Source organism: Puma concolor, chromosome C1, assembly GCF_028749965.1.
Source record: "Puma concolor isolate L17-30 chromosome C1, mPumCon1.1.hap2, whole genome shotgun sequence".
Taxonomy (NCBI): Eukaryota; Metazoa; Chordata; class Mammalia; order Carnivora; family Felidae; genus Puma; species Puma concolor.
This window is the reverse complement of record NC_141674.1, coordinates 177,219,987-177,240,759: the sequence shown is the minus strand read 5'-3', so window position 1 is coordinate 177,240,759 and position 20,773 is coordinate 177,219,987. Positions and strand designations below refer to the sequence as shown.

Here is a 20,773-nt window from a genome sequence, read left to right as displayed (position 1 = left end):
AACAGCACAACCAATGAGAATTCAGTGAAACAGTCCCTCCCAGCTTCCTCCCTTCAGCTATAAAAACAAGACTCCAGACTTGCTATGGCTTATGGGTTCACAGTAGTTTGCTGGTTCCGAATTGCAATTCCTCTGCTATTTCCAAATAAACTCATTTTGAGTAAAATAACTGGTGCTTTTGTATTTTTTTTAAGTCAGCCTAATGTTTCTTAAAACCATATTCTCTCTGCGTCCCCTGCCACTATGCTAGTCCACATTATCATTATCTCTCACCTGGGCTCCTTCAATAGCCTTCCAATAGGTTTTCAGGTATTCATTGTTGTGTTTTTCTGATCCATTCTTCCCAAAGAGCCAGAATGGTCAATTTGAAATACTGATCTGAATATGTCACTTCATTCTCCCTTGCTCCTTCCAACGTGCATGCGTGCATGCACACACACACACACACACACCCCTTAAAAAAACTTTAGTAGAAACGTTTAGGATAAAGATAAAAATCCTTAAACTCTGAGACTCTTCCATGACCTGACACCTGACTTTTGAAGCTTCATGTTGCCACTATCAGCCTTACTCTCTGCTCCACACACAATGGATTTATGTCCATTTCCTGAAAGGCTGATTCCCCAGCCTGTCAAAATCTAATTGGATATGTATTCCTTCTGCTCAGTTTACTTGTACTCATCTTTTAGATTCTGTTTAGATACATCCTCACCCTTCACTATCACCCTGGTTAAATAAAGTCCCTGTTATAAATTCTCTTGGCACTCTGTACTTTTCCTTGTAGCACAACTACAATGCTTTATACAGTTGTATGATTATTCAGTTAGTGTCAGTCTTCTCTATTCATTGTTACAAGGGCAGGGGCTGTTTATAAGGATCTAACATACTGCCTGGTATTTGTGTTTATCCAAAATATATTCATTGAATGATGATAAATTATATACTGTGTAATTGGAAATACATTTAGAGAGTATTAATACTTGATTTACTAGTGTGAAGTATATATAATTATTACTATGTATTATTGTTACTGTTTCTATTAGTATTACTGGATAGGAAACACACAAAAAAATAAATGATTCTATCTCCAATGGCAATAACAGCATATAACACTAAAAACTAAACCTGATGATAAATTTGTTGAACCTGACTAGAAAAACTATAACATTTGACTAAGATATGTAAAATAAGGTTAAAATGGGAATCAATGTGACTTATTCTGACATAGAGAAGCTCAGTATTTGAGAAATGTAATTGTTTTTCCTAAATTCATGTCTAAATTAATTACAGCCCCACTCAAAATCCCTATAGAATCTTAAAAACGTGGAACATGACAAAATCATTCTAAAGTTCATTGGAATAAAAAATATGCAAGAAAATGATGAGGAATCCCTCTCAAAACAGAAATGAGTAAAGATGGGTCACTGGCTCTACTAGATAAAATTAGATGAAAAATATAGAAAAAAAGCTACTGGCCACAGTGGAAGAAGAGTATTCACAAATGAATCTATGTATCTATATTAGAATTTAACATATAATTAAATTCTCATTTACTAAAAGATATTACAGGCACTTGATAGACATTTATCATTTTATTTTATTTTTCTTTTATTTTAGAGAAAGAGTTCAGGTGGGGGAGAAGTGACAGAGGTAGAGAGAGAGAGAATCTTAAGCAGGCTACACAGCATTCAGTGCAGGGGACAACGTAGGGCTCAACCCGCTGACCCTGGGGTCATGACCCTGGGATCATGACTGCCACCCAGGCACCCAATATACATTTATAATTTTAAAGCATGTTTCCTTCTCTAATCCTCATACCAAGAAATTTCCCAAATGAACTGCATATTTCCATTTGAAAAGAAAAACCTCTAAATATATTAGAATAAAATATTTTGAGCAGCTTAATAATCTTGGAATGGGAGTGAAAACAAATATATAAATAATAAACTATTGGAAGATCAGATTCTCAAAGACATTTTAAATCTAGATTATAAAACCTTACATGCATGTTCAAACTGGAAAAGTTTTATAATTATATATATATACTTATATATATTTATATTTACTGTTATATATATAAATATGTATATATATATATTTAACATTAGAACATTTATTAGAACAATGTATTCTGAGAGAAAGAAGAGTGCACAAACAAGGGAGGGGCAGAGAGAGAGAGGGAATGAGGGAGGGAGAGAGAAAATCTCAAGCAGGCTCCGCACTGTCAGGGCAGAGCCCGATGCAGGGCTCAGACTCACAAACCGTGAGATCATGACCCGAGCCAAAATCTAGTTGGATGCTTAACCACTTGTGCCACCCAGGTGTCCAGAAAATTTTTGTAATTAACGTGACAGGGCTTAATAGATTTACTTACAGAAAGTTCTTAGGTATTAATAAGAAAAAAGCAAAAAAAATATGCAAAATCCTATCTAGATAATTCACAGAGTCCATAATATAAAGGCCAACAAATATGTGGAAGATATTTCATATTAGTAGAAATAAAGATGCAATGAAAACAGTAAGAGACTAAATTCTATCAGAATTTGACAAATTTTAAAATGTCTGATTGTAGTAGGTGTAAAAGAAGATGCAGGAAAACATACTTTTTGTCTGCTTTTTTTTTAACTGAATGTGGAAGTCATTTTCTCAAATTGGTTTATCTGGATTCCTATTAATGTGAAGAGTTGCTGTGGCCAGATGTGATCTGCAGGGAAGAGAAAGAGCAGGTGTACAATGGGGTATCTTCCAGGACCATCAATTTTACAGGATGACAAGTAACTTAAAGCATCATTTGTAAAAATTACAAGAACAGATAACGAACAGAGTGGAACTTAAAATCCACATGACAAAAGCAATTTTACAATGGTGGCAGACTGATTTAGGCTATAGCCTAGGAATTGGTTGTGGGTGCATGATTTGCATGTGTATTTCATGTAAGGATATTGGCACTTTTTAAATTTGGAATGTGAAACGATTATCCAGCCGATGCTACAGGAAGCCACTTCAAGCTTTATATTTACCGTTAAGTGGGTGAAACAGAAAAACCCAGCGACTGAATTGGATAAATACGTGGTGACAGCTGATCTTGATGAAGCAAGTATTCACAGTGGAACCACAGAACTGAGCCATCGAAACTAGGCAGGGATTTGCAAAGAAGGGGAAGAAGAGAGGGATACCTGAGTCTTGAAGGATAAGAACTGTCTTGAGCAAGGCACCAGAAATAGAGAACAACATAGATCAAGGCACGGAGTTCTTAAAAGATGTGGCCTGTGTGGGGAGCCCCAAGTGAGCTGGCATGGCCATAGGCTGCATGCGAGCAGTTGTTGGGAAATAAATAAAAGCAGCAGAAAGAGGTATCCTGAAGAAGCTTGCGTGTCAAGCTAAAGAGAATGAAAATTATCCTGGAGGAGTTTCTTTTAGGAAACTATTTTTGGTTTTCAGCAGAGAGTGTAAGCATACCGTCTAGAGGGCCCTTGGAAGTGTGTGAGGAGGGTGTTTGTGCTTAGCATAAAAATTGGGAGATATTCTAGGTGTTTTGTGGATAGGCCAAAGATGCTGAATATCCTGCATGCAGGCCAATCCCTTTGAACAAAATCGAAACCATCCAAAATATAAATAGAATGCTTATTGAAAAATACTGAATGAAAGGAAGACACATATTGTGATTTGCATATTAGAAACATCACCTTGGAAACAATACTTAAGGGAGAAATTTCAAAATGAGTGAGACTGAAAATAGAGAGATTAGTTAGAACAATGTTGGAGAAAAAGAAACAAGGAATAAGTCAAGGCCACTGAGGATGGAGAAAGAGGGATGGATTTGGGAGATATTTAAGAAATAGAATCAATAGACTATGATGAAAAAGAAGGGGGTGAGGCAGCAAGCAATTTCAGATAATTCTCAAGTTTCTAGGCTTGGTAGCTGGATGGAAGATGGTGGCATTTACTAAGATGGGGAGTAGTTAAGGGGACAGGCCGAGGACACATGCAATGTGCCTGCGGAATATCCAGCTGGACGTAGGCTGGTATTATACTTAACGATATTTGAGCCTTCCCATCAACGAGCTGTTAAAGCTTTGGATCACTCAAGAAGGAATTAAAAGGAGAGCAGTGAACTAGGACAGATCACTAGGAACATTGATGTTTAAGGGGGAAAAAAGAGAAAGAGAAAAGTTATATTCCTATTACTACCAGTATTATTTTTTAATTACAGCATCCTGAAACTTAGTTGTTAAAAGTAACCACAAACTTTGGAAAAGAGAGCTTGAAGCCACCTCTGATGCTGTAATGCAGTTCTTGTTCTCATTTTTACACTTTCATGACTAAAGCCATGAAGACCCAACAGAAGAAAATATGTGGATGAAAATTCTGGTTGAAAATCAATGTAGGCAAAGACACCAGTGAGGCTGTTACAATATGAAGCCCTAAAGATGAAATTCAGCATAATTCTATATAATTTTTTAAATTTTTTAATGTTTTATTATTTTTTTTTGAGAGACAGAGAGGGACAGAGTGTGAGCAGGGGAGGAGCAGAGACAGAGGGAGACACAGAATCTGAAGCAGGCTCCAGGCTCTGAGCTGTCGGCACAGAACCCGATGCAGGGCTTGAACTCACTGACCTTGGGATCATGACTTGAGCTGAAGTCAGATGCTCAACAGACTGAGCCACCCAGGAGCCCCAATAATTCTATATAAATTATGCTTATAAGTCTTTGATGAATTTTATTTTGATGCCACCAAGAAGCATTTCAAATGATATTTAATTCATATTAATGCCTTACCACGTGACTATCTTACAAGGCAAAAAACCAAAAACCCAAACTGCATTTCTTTGAATCAAAGAATATGATTTACCACCATTCAAGGACGGCACACCAAAAGCCTATGCATATAAGCAAGTATGCTTAAATGCCACAGGTATCATAAGAGATCTGTCTGCATGTATGTGAAATAAAAAATACAGATTCAATGGTAATAAACAGAGGAAGGTAGAACAGCAATGTCAATGTGAACAATTTTCCCAACAGTTGAAGCTGTTCTAAGATAGATCATACAAGGGAAGGCAGCTGGAGATACAGAATGATAACAATTATTAGCCACTAATAACAGAAATGGAAGACATCTGTAATGAAAATGTAAGCCCCAAAGATTCAGATAGGAAGGTGCAATGCAGTCCACGCTCCTCCCTGGGACATCTGACGTGTTTCGCTACATAATGCTGTGCTCTGTGGGTTCCTCCAGGCAGTGAATGCCTTAATTCCTTCAAATATGTGCTCTTGCTGCCTCCACAGAGAATAGTCTCCAGGTGGCTTAAATTCAAGACAAAATTTGAAAATCAGGCCCAAATCATTTTTATCAACAGCACTAACAATACCTGCCTTCTGTTCAGTTTCCTTTCTGTGCTCATAGCCCTTGAATTCATCACCATCTTAGCCCTTAAAATTAAATCCTCCTTTTCTTCAACCATTAAAAGCTACAGGATGCCAAATGAGACTCTTGCTGATGCTCTCTCCACAGCCTTCCTCCCACCACGTATACACCATGCTGACCTTTTCCCCTTTCCTTTGGAAGTTTTGCTCCCTAATGATTTCATCTGGAGCCAGATGATTTCATCGACCATCTGTAGAAGGATAATTTCCAAATCTACTTAGCCGCCCCTGACCTAGTATTCTCCAATCAGTCACACATTTTATCACGTTCAACCACTCTTCCAGATGAATCACTGTTATGTTGAACTGCCACGTAGAAAGTTGTGTAACTTTCCACTTAGTCCTCCCTTATTAAACAGAAACATCTCATGCATGACTTTTGATGTCCTCCTTTTGCTGACCCCTTTTTCTCCTCTTAACCCAATTTTCCCATCAAGTATGTCTACTCTCTGTGACTTGTTTGTCTAGTCTTTGAAAAAAAAAGTACTCTGATTTTTTTTGTCAAATTTTTTTAGTGTTATCCACTTCTTCCCTAAAATGGTGATTCATTCTTCCTTCTTCAAAATAGATATACCTTAATTGCCTGTAAATCTGATCCTGTCCCCCCACACCTCCCTCGGTCTTGTACTCTCCTCAGGCAATAGTCTTCCAATAATTAAAACCTTTATAAGGCTCTACATTAAGAATCAAATAAAAAGCAAAAACAAAAACAAAAAAAAAACTGTCACCTTACCTTTCTAAGTTCTTTGGTCCAGACTATACTTTCAGCCTTATCTTATTACAGCATCACAAGAAACCCATGCTCCATCTGAAACTGGATGAATTTAAACAACAAATATACCCCATAACTCTGCACCTGTTTCTTTACAGTATTTCCTGTGAACTTCTTTTCTCTCTCTCCCTGAAAACATTCTGTTACTTAAAGTCTGCCTCAAAGGCCACCCTCTGTATACAACCTTTCATGAGCTCTGCTAAGTGGACATGATTGTTCCGTCCTTGTGCCTTTCTAGTACCTCATGTCTCTCTAACACAACTTATTATGTTGAGTCTTGTGTTTTCTAAACTTCATGGTCTCTCATTCTCCTTGAGTCTTCTTGAGCATTTGGTTCTGGGCCTTGCATTAAATAATTGCTCAATAATGTTTCTGAATTCAAATGAATGGATTTAGGTAGAATGGATTCTTCACTATTCCATGGGCATAGAATAATTGTTCCTGCCTCTATTTCTCTTCTTCTTTTGTTTCTTAGTCTGAAATTACTTCCCTTTTCTCCACCATTTGCCCAAATCATACTCCTTTTTTTTTTAATTTTTTTTTTAATGTTTATTTATTTTTGAGACAGAGAGAGACAGAGCATGAACGGGGGAGGGGCAGAGAGAGAGGGAGACACAGAATGGGAAGCAGGCTTCAGGCTCTGAGCCATCAGCCCAGAGCCCGACGCGGGGCTCGAACTCACGGACCGCGAGATCGTGACCTGAGCTGAAGTCGGACGCTTAACCGACTGCGCCACCCAGGCGCCCCTCAAGTTTTATCTTCTTGAAGACTGTACTGACAATATAATCATCACTGACCATTTCTTTTTCTCATGTAATGTCTGTATCTCCTTAGTTGAACCCACACATCTTGGCACTTAATTGTTCACCACCATGAATGCTTTTGCATTATTTCATATGAGTTCAACTTACCAATTCTAGACAACATATTCCTAAGGAGAAGCAATTATTTGTTATATCCCCCTATAGTGTTTAGCAGAGTGCTGAGCACAGAGTAGGAGCTTATTGTAGATAATACATTGCTCCACTCATACTTTCTCTTCAAAGCCAAAGCATCAATGGCACCTGGGAATACCTGTACCTGTTACTGAGAATTCACAACCATGCCCCTCATTGAGAATTGCTTTTAGTCACCAGGACTGCCTTACTGAAGGTAAGTTCCATTCCCTCCGGGTCCAGTCAATGACTAACTCAAGGATTCACAGACCCATCCCTCTTACTGTGAATTATAACAACTCTGAAAGGACATCTCAGTTCCAGAATTTATTACAGGGTTGTCTGAAACCTCAGTGTCAATTGCATGTGGGTCACCTTCTTCCGTCCAAACCTGCTTTTCTGTATCTCTTGAAATGATTCCTTAATAAATCTTGTGCTCACATTTTGCCAGTTTAGAGTCTGTTTCCAGAGAACTCAATCTAAAAATGAGATTAAATCGTTTTTTGGGGGGAGGGGCGGGGTTTTTTTCCTCTTCCTATTTAATTATGAAGTATCTCATTTTCAACATTGCAACAAGCATATCATTGTTTTCAGATCATCATTAAACTGATGTGAAATAAGTTTTATGGACCACAAAAGGTAGTCTGATTTCTGTTAATAAGAATCATATCAGATATGATTAAAAGATGCCAAGTAATTCTGTACATTTTAGTAAAACATTTAGGAGTATTAAAAGGAAGTATGTTTTAGAACAGTATTTAAAGAGATGAGAAGAAAAAAGAGAAGCAAAATTATCATCAGAGAAGAATTTGTTTAAAAAAATGTTGGCCATAGATGATATATATTTTTTTTCTTTATGACATGAATTCAACAAGTGATTCTTTATAAGGGCTGTGAAAACCATAGTGTGGCAGACTGGGAAACACAAAGATTTGGTGAGAGCTTTTGTCTATGTTCTATCATGTAGAATGTTTCCTTAATATTATATCAAACTCAGTGAGTTATGACGCAATGGAGAATTGTGTCTGAAAGGAAAACATTTTTCACAGTTTATGACTCACTCTTAAAAATAAGCACATTCCTCTAAGATAGAACCCAGACAAGTAAAATTTTAGCACAAACTAGATAAAAGTAAAGACATTTTGGTGTGATTTCTAACTTTGAAGCCATTATTCATTAAAAATAATTGCCTTTGTGTTTTTCCTAATTATTCCCAAAATCAAAAAAATATTTTTATATAAAAGTGGTATCACATTAAATGAAATAAGTGGAATACAAAATTGCCTCTGTGGTATTGTCACAGTTATGTTAGAATATACATAAAATATTTTAAGGAAATATCCACTGGTATGGGACAAGGATAATCGATTTTCCTTCTTACTTGTCTGCATGTTCCCAATATGTTACAATGACTATATAAATTTCATCCTCAAGACTTATAAAATGAATTTGACTTCAAATAATAAAGTTGTTGTTAAATGCCAGTGTGAAGGTAAAGAGAGTTGTATTCAGTCCTTCAATGAGTAAGAGATAATAAAGTGATAGTATGGTTTTAAAATGATAATATGAATTGGGGGATTGTATCACATCACTGTAATCTATAAGACACTGGAAAACTGATAGAACCTCACTTGATCTCACTTTTTAAAATCTGTGATTAGTGACCTTGGAATACATATTCTAAGCTTACTTATCCTCATAGTATGCTGTGATTTTAAAATTGAAACAACAAACTTTTTTTTCATCTTGCTGCCTAGGTACTTGGCTAGTTTACTTTCATTACTTCTCTATCTTCTTTGCTGTTTCCTCTTCATTTTTCCCACTTGTAAATATTGGAATACCCCAGAGTTCAGTTTTTATTCACTTTCTCTTATCTTTCTACACTCAGTTACTTCATGATTGCATCTCCTTCCATGAATGTAAAGGCCACACGTATGCTGAAACTCCTAAGTGTGTTTCTCTAACCTGGACCTCCCCTCTGACCTCCGAATTTGTCTAACCATCAACTCAGCAAGTCTATTTAGATAATTGTTAGGCATTCAAATGTAGCCTATCCAGCCTAGAATCTTGAACCCCTCAAATCTCTAACCTTGACAGTCTCCTCCATCTCAGCTATTAGCGACTCTCTTCCTCCAGTTACTCAGGCCAAAAGCTTTGGATTCATGCTTGACATCTCCTTTTCTCTTAGGTCACACATCCAAGTTATGCAATTCCTTTTGCCTCCATATTCAACATATATCTAGAACTCAACTACTTTTCATCACTTCCACTATTACCATCCTGGTGGAAGCTACCATGATCTTTGGTCCAGATTATTGTGATGGACTCCTAATCATTCTCATGGATTCTGCTCCAACACACTGTTATGTCAAAAGAGCAACTACAGCAACAGGCTAAAACTGTTCGTCAGATCATGTTGTCCATTTGCTCAATGACTTCTTGTCTTACTGAGGGCAAAGGCCAAGATCCTTGCAGTGGCCAAATACAAGTAGAGTGGCCATATAATATCATCAAATCAGAATACTTACAAGAGTTCTAAGATGCTGAATGTCATGAGACATCCAGAAAATACTTACAATTAGTGCTTTCCCAGGCAAAGCTGAACTACGGACCCATGGTCACCCTTCCTCTAAGAGTCCATACTATCTGCTTCCCTGTCTATTTCTGTGGTCTTTTCTTGTATTACTCTCCCACATGCTAACTGCTCCTACCATGCTACCTTTGCTGTCCCTTGAACACACCAAGAACATCCCACTCTCAAGACCTTTGCAATTACTGTTCCCTCTGTCTGAAGCAATCTTCTTCAAGGTCTCCATATTGCTTGCTTCCTGAAAGATATTTGGAAACTTTAGTGGGGATCTCAGTTAGACCACCGAATACATGGCTCATTTGTTCTACTAAATGCAGATGTAAATTTGTGAGTTATCTTCAGTGAAAGTGCTGACTGAAGTCTTGGACATAAATAAGATTGTGCAGGGGAGATATTAGAAAGACTAATGGCAGTGTAATGACTGATGAGAGGAAGACGATAGAGATGGAGAAGGAATTTCCCCCAAGACATGCATTTACCCTTTCTCCAGTGTACCACTAGCATGGTAACTTTTAGACTGTTGTCATGATTTGTAGTATTAGCTCTAAATTCAGATTGCTTGTGTTAAATTAACCCCAAGTCTTAACCTCTTACTAGCTAAGTGACCTTTGGCAATTTACCTAATCTTTCATGATGTTTTTCTTTCTTCTTTTTTTTTTTTTTTTGTAAAATGAAGATAATAATACTCATAGAATTGAATTGTACATTAATTGATAAGTTTAAGGTGACTAGAACAATGTTTGGCCATATTCACAATGCTTGGCTCATTAATTATGTTGTTATTGTAGGAGAATTCCTCTGAACTTCTGAAAAGTTCTGAACTTCTATTTCATTCAAGGTTCTGGCTGTATGAAGTGTCTCATGGTCTGGAAACTGGGTGGAAAGTCATGTCTTACATGATTGTTCAACCAAGCTCTCTTTCTACCTGGGCTGCACTGGAATTTTTTGTCATTATTGTTTAGAAAAAACTAAGCCCAGCTCTCACAGTCAGCCCATTTAATAGGGCCTAAATAGTTGGCCCTTTATCAATTACTCATCACCAAAGATATTATATTTCACAGTTAGGCTTTTTTTTTTAACCATTCTAACCCTATTGTCTCTTAACAGCTTTCAACAGTTATTCTCACTTTGTTTCTGGTGATTTGGTGAGATCTAGAGATGCTCTTTGGCCTTTGCTCACTCCTGTCATCTCCACTGAAGCAAGGAGTTTATTCCAGCTAGTCTGTTTTCCACTTCCATCTCCAGACTAAAGACACACTTATGGGGAGGTTTTCAAAAGCACTGGCAATACTTCACTGTGTATCTCTCGAGATCTTGGTGGCCCATCCTGAGACTACAGTTAGAAGGTATATCTTGTCTCACATAGGATAAGCCATTCCAACATTTCTATCTTAAGTTCTTTAATTCTCCATCTGGTAGGAATTTTGCGATGTCTTGAATCATTTTGTTCATTTAATTTGGGCTGCCTTAGAGGCCTGGTTCAGTCAACCAACCATGTTAATAATTATAACCTAGAATTTTCTGTTAACTTTCACATATTGGTACATTTTGTCGAATCTGAATTGCACAATTCTTCTTTGTCTAGTACCTCAGAACCCACTTCCACACATATTGTCCAGATTTTAGAACAAATTGTTTAATTGAATTTTTTCCTTCTTTTTATGTGTAAGCCTCCTCCTGAGATTGACTTTTTAGTTGTTATAATTGCTCCTCAGTGCATTCTGGGATCTGGCTTTATTTATAAATCTGTAGACAATAAGCGGTGGTGGGAGTGAAGTATGAGAAGAATTGTTCCCTTCTAGACATCTTTTCATCTCAAGAAAGGCAAAAATATTCCCAGGCAGAAAAGAAAGGGTCCTATTTTACATGGTTAGAGTAATTTAATATGAAACAGGAATATTTGAAGAGAGTTCTTTCAAAAATCCCATGCGGATTTTTGGGTCGTATTATTTCCCACTTATGTATCAGTCAAACAAGGAATTTGAAAATCCATTTAGATTTATGTTGAAGTTTGCTGATCTGCAAAATTAAGGTTTATATTTGCTTTTTGGTAATCTCAAACCTGTGCAAATAGATGAGTTTTAAAATGTGTTTTTTCACATTTATATACTTATTTCAGCACAGTCAGACAAAGGCCAAAACTTTCCTCCTGCACCTTGAGCCAAGAAGTTAGGGGTTTGAACTTGTCATTCTCTTCCTGTGCATCACCAATAAAGCAGACACACCCACTTGCAGGACTGCAATTTCTCATGAAATTTAAATGTCCTGCTGTGTAGCAGATGTCATTCATCCTCTTCAGCCTTAGCTTCAAAGTGCAAATTATTCCTGGTGATGACAGATGTGAGTCTTATCTCCCTAGGCTGCCGAGTTCTCATCTCTGCATTCACATTGGATTTTCCTATATTTACCCCCAACCAGCTCAAACATTTGATCCCAGAGTTTTTCCATTTTCCTGAATTTCTGTTCACCACCATCACCGCTGTTATCAATTGCTGACCTAGTCGGGGTTCTTTGTTACAAACAACCTAAATCAACTTGGTTGTTTTAAGTAGAAATGTAATTTATAGATTTTGTCCAAAGTTCAAGGAAATTCAGAGAAAGCTATAGAAGCCAGGGTCATAAATAAACAGAAATGAAGAGAATGCTGACATTCAGTGCCGTATTCAAAATCATACCCCAAAAGCAGCCTGGTGAAACCATCATAGCACTGCACATTAGATGCTATTTTGGGCATAAGGCTGCAGATGGAATTAAGGTTGCTAATCAACTGACCCTGAGATGGGGAGATTATCAGAAATTGTCAAAGTTGCACCCAGTGTAATTATAAGAATCCTTATAAATAAAAGAGGGAAGAGAGTCAATGCCAGAGTGATGCAATGTGAAGAAGACTTAGCCAAATATTTCTGGCTTCGAAGATGCCTAAATTTAAAACTCCACATCATTTAATTTTAATGCATAATGCAAACTCAGCTTTCTCTCTGTCTCTCTCTCTCGGTCTCTGTCTCTTTGTCACACACACACACACACACACACACACACAAAATATATATATATATATATATATATATATATATATATATGCATGATTCATGGGTTCGAGCCCCATATTTGGCTCTGCATTGACAGTGAAGAACCTGCTTGGGATTCTGTCTCCCTCTTTCTCTGTCCCTCCCCTACTCTCTCTCAAAATGAATAAACATTAAAAAAAATTTTTTTAAAAAATAAATCATATAGACTAAGCAAACTTCAAACTATAAAGTCAAATGTGCAAGACTATACTTATGGTAACTAAAAGAATAAGAATTTGGTGGTAGAAAAGGACCTGACTCAAGAGGGCAATGAGGCAGTGTGCAGTAAAAATGTGGTAGAGAAGCCTCAACCTCCAATTATTCTTAATATTAACGTCTGTTTTGCCAGACCCTGCTTTCTTCCGCTAAATTACCAGCATCTTCCTTCTTGATTACTCCCACTTTGGGGACCGTCGAATTTACAATGTTATTATTTCCAAGGATGACTCAAATAGAACATCCTCAGTTTTCAATATGCCCCAGGAGTTTCACTGATGTAAAAATCTGATGTAAAAATCTGCGAGATTCCCCACTGAGCATTATCTCTCTTCTGAACAGAGATTATTATCTCATATTCCTGAGCTCGTTACATTATTAAGCTAGAGAGTTAGAATTCAATATGCCTTTTTTCAAGTATGCTTAAAGAATTCAATATGCTCCAGAGTTCATGAGTGTACACATGCATTTCTTGTAGCTATGAAAAGTGACAAAAACCAGGAGTGTTTTATTATGATATTTTATTATGGGTGTCTGTAAGAAAAAAGATCAACAACCACATACAAGTTTACAAAGTTAAGTTTCAACACATTCTCTGTGTTACTGTGACAACAGCAGCCTCATTTGTTTCTTGTTGTTGACTTTTACAGGATCAAGAGAGAGACACGCCAATAAATCTTTTTGACAGGAGACATGTACAGATGGTGTGCATTTATGTTTTGAAGGCAAGGCAACAACTCTGACCTAGAGTTTTTAAAGTGAAAGTACATTAGCACCATAATATGTGTCTTCAAAGCCTTCCCAAATATCAGTAATCTTGATCGTTTCAGCAATGACAAGAAAAGAGAAAAGCACCTTTAAAAGCAGTTGGTATCCAAGATTCAAATGTGGATTTTAAAATATTTCCTTAAATTCTTATGCTATACTTTTTTCTTATGCTATCACTTTTTTGGGAAGTGAATGAATGAAATTCATAAGTTTTGCCGATTTATATAATTTTTCTCGTCTTCCGGGACTTCTAGAATTCATCTGTATTTCTGACCAGGTTGAGGTAGTTGAAACAGGGAGGTCTTTCCTAATTTCATGTTTGACTATTTCAGAAAGGTTATCTTTTAATGGTAAGCCTAGTCATTGCTCTGCAAATGGGCTAGGATTCAAAGAATGTAACACAGTGTTATTTTAAGAGTGTTGAAGTTTATTTATTATAGCACCATTGAGACATTTTGAAATTGGAATTGGTAAAAAAATAGAACAAAAAGCATTTGAACTGTATTTGGTGTAACAGCAAAAAAAAAAGTATCCTTTTTTGCCAAATTATACTTTTTCCAAAACTTTTGGAAATAAATAACTGGAATCGAGTTGGTCACTTGTACTGGTTGACAAGGTTAGAACGAGAGGAACACATACGGGGTGTGAATTTTTTTGCTGGGGTTTCAGATAGAGTTTGGTTTATAAAAAGCAAACGGGGCCAATGTCCACACCAAATTCTTGATCAGGACCACCAACATCATAGGGTGCAATATCTACAATAGGTAATCTCACGGCCTTGCGTGTTCGATATTCGAAGACTGTTTTGCCCCATTCCCCAGTGTGTTTCTGTAAAAAAGAGCAAAACAATGTAAGTGATTATGACATTATAATTACTCAGACACTTCCTCTGACTGACCAAGTTAAAAAAAATAGTTTGCTCTAAGGGAATTGCTAACTTGCCATGTTATCTTCCATGCATATGAGACCTGTTCCATTTTAAAGCTATAATCATACTAGATAATAAACCATATTGTTCATCAAAAGCCTTATAGAACTTCAAAGAAAACCCAGCAGAGAGATCGCTACAGGCCAGTGCATTCTCAGGAGGCCTGGTTCTTTTTTTTTTTTTTTTAAATTTTTTTTTTTTTTCAACATTTATTTATTTTTGGGACAGAGAGAGAGACAGAGCATGAATGGGGGAGGGGCAGAGAGAGAGGGAGACACAGAATCGGAAACAGGCTCCAGGCTCTGAGCCATCAGCCCAGAGCCTGACGCGGGGCTCGAACTCACGGACCGTGAGATCGTGACCTGGCTGAAGTCGGACGCTTAACCGACTGCGCCACCCAGGCGCCCCTCAGGAGGCCTGGTTCTGTCTGGTCACAGCTACCAAGTAGATGACAGGTTTACTAGAAGTGGATAGGTCTCTCATAATGGAATTTGTAATTCTAGAAGTGTTTTCTCCCTTTGCTCATAAATGGTAAAAACAAAGAATAGATTTAAAGTTAACCTTAAAAATTGAGAAGAAAGCAGAGATTTTAGATTTGAGTCCATATGAGGGCTATTATGCAGAATGTATAGTAAGCATCCAGATTATCTGATAAAGTTTATATTATGGATTTAAATTTCAATTGCTTTCATTTCAACTGATTTCACCTGGAGGTTGGGAAGATATATATTTTTGTGTAGTATTGAACATTCCCTGCAACGAATCAGTAGATTCTATGTGACTTGCACCAAATGCTATCTTTTGTTCACCCTCATTATTTTCCTTTCTGCTTTTCAAAATAGCATGATTAAACTAAAAATGCTGAGATCATTGTGACCCTTGCTTATAAAAATGTTATTACTTACAGTGCAACCATCCTCCAGAACTGTGTATGTGAATTTGCTATTCCCTTCAGCCTTGAATTCACCTTCATTTGAACCCATCAGCCTCAGGGCTTTCTTTACATTCCCACTGGCCTGATCCATGTATGCAATGCTATTCTTGCAGTGATACGTGATGTTTTGGGAGGCCCGGCTGGAGAGAAGTCGGAGGAATGCCAGCTGGACATCGAGGACATCTTCAGGAAGGTCAGGATTGCCATAGCTAAACTGTGGAAGGTAACAAACAAAACTGCTTGAATATCTTAGTTGCAACCGTATTTCCTAAGGGATTCATGCAGTATAATATGGTCATTATAATGTAGGTTATTTGTATATTTTATGAATGAATATTTTATATACAAATATGTTTTATTGCATGTATAACATATAACGCTAGAGTAAAAAAAGGTGTTAAGAATCGAAAGAAACGGGGTTGCATACAAGAATAAGCAATCTACTCCTGAAATCATTGTTGCACTATATGCTAATTTGGATGTAACTTTAAAAAAATAAAATTTAAATTTAAAAAAGCATAATTCAGTCTAACCTAACTTTGGGAGAGAAGTTATAAAAGTTATAAAATTAGTCACCTGAATACATAAAATCATTTGGGCTCTTCTATTTATTAACTAACTTAGCTTTGTGATAAACAAGTAGACGGAACCAGAAAAGTCAGGTAAGTAGGAATGATTTAGTTAAAAAAAAATATCCTTTATTACCTGAAAACCACCATCCATGGTTTCTCCAAACCAAACATGTTTCTTCTCAGCACCAGAATCTATCCACCAGTTCTTACGTGGAACATTCACAGGACTGGCATTTATGCATGTTTCCCCAGTTTCCATATTACAGAATACTTTAATAGCATCCAACTTGCAGCCTTGGTTAGGATCAATCCAATATTCTCCTGAATAGTCACACACACACACACACACACACACACACACACACACACACACACACAAGAATGGGAATTGGTTATAAAATCCAGTAATGAAGTTTGGGCCAGAATGATTTTGTTTGTTTACCTGGTAAGGCATGCAAAATGTTACTTGCTAATGTATTTGTATTTTATAGTACAATATAATATAGAAACTTTTAGATTGAAATTCTTGAGGTAAAGAGTTAGCTATGATAATTAAAAAGCACTGATGTACAATATAGCGTCTTGATATTGAAAAATTATGATATAGTAAGCCAAGACATTTTGATTGGTATTTTGCATTTATTGAACTCTTTCCCTCTCTTTTAAGATGATTATCTATTTAATGTGGGTTTACTAACTAATGTAAGCTTTTGGTCTAACCTAGATCTATGCCAGTAGGTTTAACCCACTGACGGTTAGTCTCTATTTTAAGTAATTTTCAGAAATGACTCCTAACAAAGACAATGTTCCATTGCCGAGATACTTGAAGGCCTGAAATAATCTTTGTCTCTCAGAAAGAATTAACCCAATATATGCAAAACCTTACAATATTACAATATTTGATTTTATTTTATATAAGTCTGGGATTTTTCATTTCATTGTTTCTTAACATGAAAAATCTAATAATTAGATTTATTAAAAATTAATTGCATTAAATAAATACTGCAAAATTAAATTGCAAATGATGTCTGTTATCAAGCTATATAAATTTTATCCTGAAAACACTGTGATATATGTGCTTTATCATTCAAATAACTTTGGAATGATATGCAGAAACATACCAAACTATGACTTACATTAAAATTTCTGCAAAACTGTCTTTAAATTTTCCAACGTTTGGAATATTTTGAAGGCATTTATGTTACAGCCAAAGTACACCTTCAGTTTCTATTTTCTTAAAATATCAAGCAGTTTCAATTCAACTAACATTCTTTAAGTACTGTTTTGGCTATAAAATTTTTTCTATTTTCAGTGAAAGTTTTCTTTTCCCCCAATTCTAATATAAGCAGCTTTCTCTGGAGTCCTGTTGCCATGAATACAAAAGACTCCCCAACATACCACTCTGGAGTTCAGGATGGCAGAACTTCAGGTCTCGGCAGTTCCGAGCCGGGTGTTTACGGGACCCATCAGGACTAATGAGGCTCTCTATCTGTCCATTGACTGATTTGAGTGAGGTCATAATCTCCTCGGTGTTGATTTTGAAATCCATTGGTTCATCTCCATAATATGGGGCAAATCCGCCAGCTTTTTCACCTCCAATACCAGCGAAGGCAACACCCCCACCAGCACCACAGCATGGACCAGGGGCACCAGGAGGTCCAGGAGGACCCGGTTGTCCTGGGTGACCTGGGGAGCCCTAGGACGGGTAAGAACAGGCATCATCGAGGTGTACTTGGTCTTTGCTGAACGAACATGTTGTTAGGCCAATAAAATGCATTAAAAACAGTCATGTTATGTCATCAAAATTATTTTAAGAAAGATTTATTTGAATTGTTTTATAATCAAATGATAACCGAATTATAATACATTCAATTTGTTACCATGAAATTTGTTGTGCTCCCCTGTATACGAATCAGTGGAGTTAGAGCACAAATTTTACTCTATCATGTTTCCTTCTGAATAAATGATGTAAACAACTCTAATTCTGACATGACAGAGGACTTATGACCAGAAACCTAGATTCTGCCCCCGGATTTGTCATTAACTTTGTGTCTTTGGGCTGATGACTTATTTGTGTTTCAATTACCACATGTGTTAACTTGGGGGGATAAGGGTTTCATTCCACTTATGCCAAAGATGTAGGATAGGAAGGCAGTAGGAATGACGGTACCAGTAGCAAAACAGGAGTCATGGCAGCTGTTTCAGAAGTGAGATGTACCACACGCTTGCAAATTATTATGATAATCGTGATTGTGAGATCTCTAGTGTGAAATCAACACTGGCAGAGTTCATTTGGTTACTTGGGCTTTTGCCTTTATTCTGATACAACTGCTCTCCGATCAAACTGCAAAAAGGTTTTTTCTCTTGTGGCTATCGTGTGCTGGAGAAAGTCTTAATGCGGTAGAGAATGTCTTAAAGCCATTGCTCATTTTCTAAATTAAACTGGATGCTTACATTGTGTTTAACTCACTCTCTCAGTTTTAAAGTCTTGCAAAGTGTTTCTGAAAATATGAAGATTGCAGCGCATTAAATGCACATATTTGTAAGAGATGTCTTACCTCAGATCCTCTTTCACCTCTGTTACCTCGAGGCCCCGGGGGTCCAATGGGACCTGGATGTCCACTTGTTCCATCTTTGCCAGGGGGCCCACTGGGTCCAACAGGTCCCTAAAAAATGTCATGATATCACAGTGCTAGAATATCTTTCTCCAGTGCTAACATTTTAAAAACACTGATTTTCCAATATCATTCTGTGGCACTTACTCTGGGGCCTGCGGGTCCTGGACTACCAACTGCACCTTGGTGACCAGCAGGACCCTGCAAGGAAGAGAAGGGTGGATATAAATGAAGACTTCTGAAAGATTTATGAAACTGTACACTCAAGATCAAATCAAGAAACATGGGGATCATGGTGGAATATGATTTTCTCTTTCCTTAATCTTCCCACTGTCTCATGCCAACTACTATTTCAGATAAGCCCTTGAACCCTTTCTCACCTCTCTGTTAGCATCTTCTCTTAAAGATGGGCATTTTTCTACTTTTGGTCTCTACCATTTGCCTATCTCATCAGTTAACACACACCGAAGGGGATTTTCTAACAAAATGGATGCACTTACTGGAGCACCTGGGGCTCCTGGATTACCAGGGAATCCTCGATGTCCTTTGATGCCAGTAGAACCACGTTCACCTGTTTCACCTTTGTCACCACGTGGGCCTTGGGGACCCTTTACAAACACATTTCAAATTAAGGTCATAAACACACACACACATATTAGTAAAACAAAACAGAATTTATAGCAATTAAGTCTATTTGATGACATTCTATTAGCTACAGATCCCATCGACACTGCATACATGCAACAATAAAGATTGTTCTTGTAACTTTCATTTCTGGATGGATAATGGCATGAAACTCCAGTGTCTGATATATAAGTCCTTGGCCCCAAGAAACTTTTAGATCCTGAACTGCTTTCTGTATCATGAAAGGAAACTTAAAATTCTGTCCCATAGTGGCGTGTTTTGTCATCTCCTTTTCTGAACAGGCTGGAAAATAGAACACTTCTTATACCGTGGAATGAGTTAAAAAAAAACAAAAAACAACAACAACTCACAGGAGCACCTCGGGAGCCAGCAGGACCTGGAGCCCCAGAAGGACCAGCAGGGCCCTGAAATAAAACCAAACACACAGGGAATTGTTTATTAATTGATATAAGTTTGTTTCCTTTAAAAGTGAATAGTTTCACAGTGATGGAAGAATAGTATGCACACTAGCATTGAAAGTTAGTGCCATTTTCTCCTTCAAAGAGCTTTCCCTATGTATATCTTTACCTAGGGCTCCAAACAGGAAATCCAAGAAAGGCTTGTTAATTCAGCCTTGCATTCACCCAGTGAATATACAATTGGTCTGATTAAAGCTGCTTTGAATTTACTAATGAATTCCTCATTGACTACTGCCAGAAACTTATCAGACACCTTTATTACCACAGTTACCTAAGGAACAACTAGGATAAAAACTAAAATGAATGATAGTACGTCATTTGGTTGGCAGATCTGGAGGAAAGGAGGTAAGCAAAGAAAGAGAGTGCTCATTAGAACTCACGGTTTCTCCTCTGTCACCATTCTTTCCAGCCGGACCGACGGGGCCAGGTGGGCCTGGATGACCAGGAGCACCAGGAGGACCAGGAGAGCCGTTTTCTCCACGGTCACCCTGAGGACAAATTCACAGACCCCAAATAAATATGATCAGTAGTTATTGCTTTAAATACACGAACTTGGATTACCTGGGTTATGGGTTTATTATACCTTGCCACCAGGAGCTCCATCTCGGCCTGGCAGACCATCTGATCCTGGGTTTCCCTGATTTAAAAAAAAAACAAAAAAAGGAGAAAAGAAATCAAACTCTTTGGAACCATTCAAATACTATCCAAGCCATGTATTCTCAATGGTAGCAACAGCATCCAAAGAGCATAAAAACTAGTTCCCAGCAGGGTGCTTGGGTGGCTCAGTCGGTTAAGTGGTCCACTTCGACTCAGGTCATGATCTCAAGGTCCATGAGTTCATCC

General features: G+C 37.4%; 1 protein-coding gene across 1 annotated transcript in view; it reads right to left on the bottom strand.

Moving 5' to 3' along the window:
- Positions 1-13,514: 13,514 nt before the first annotated feature.
- The window catches only part of COL3A1 (collagen type III alpha 1 chain), a 41,483-nt gene continuing 34,224 nt past the window's right edge, over positions 13,515-20,773 (bottom strand). The window contains exons 42-51 of the mRNA XM_025912238.2: positions 20,514-20,567; positions 20,311-20,418; positions 19,823-19,876; positions 19,328-19,435; positions 18,975-19,028; positions 18,771-18,878; positions 17,611-17,908; positions 16,346-16,533; positions 15,612-15,854; positions 13,515-14,606 (exon numbers count right to left, since the gene is read on the bottom strand). Coding sequence (XP_025768023.1) covers positions 14,460-14,606; positions 15,612-15,854; positions 16,346-16,533; positions 17,611-17,908; positions 18,771-18,878; positions 18,975-19,028; positions 19,328-19,435; positions 19,823-19,876; positions 20,311-20,418; positions 20,514-20,567 — 1,362 coding nt within the window. The 3' untranslated portion in view covers positions 13,515-14,459. The remainder of the gene's footprint in view (positions 14,607-15,611; positions 15,855-16,345; positions 16,534-17,610; positions 17,909-18,770; positions 18,879-18,974; positions 19,029-19,327; positions 19,436-19,822; positions 19,877-20,310; positions 20,419-20,513; positions 20,568-20,773) is intronic.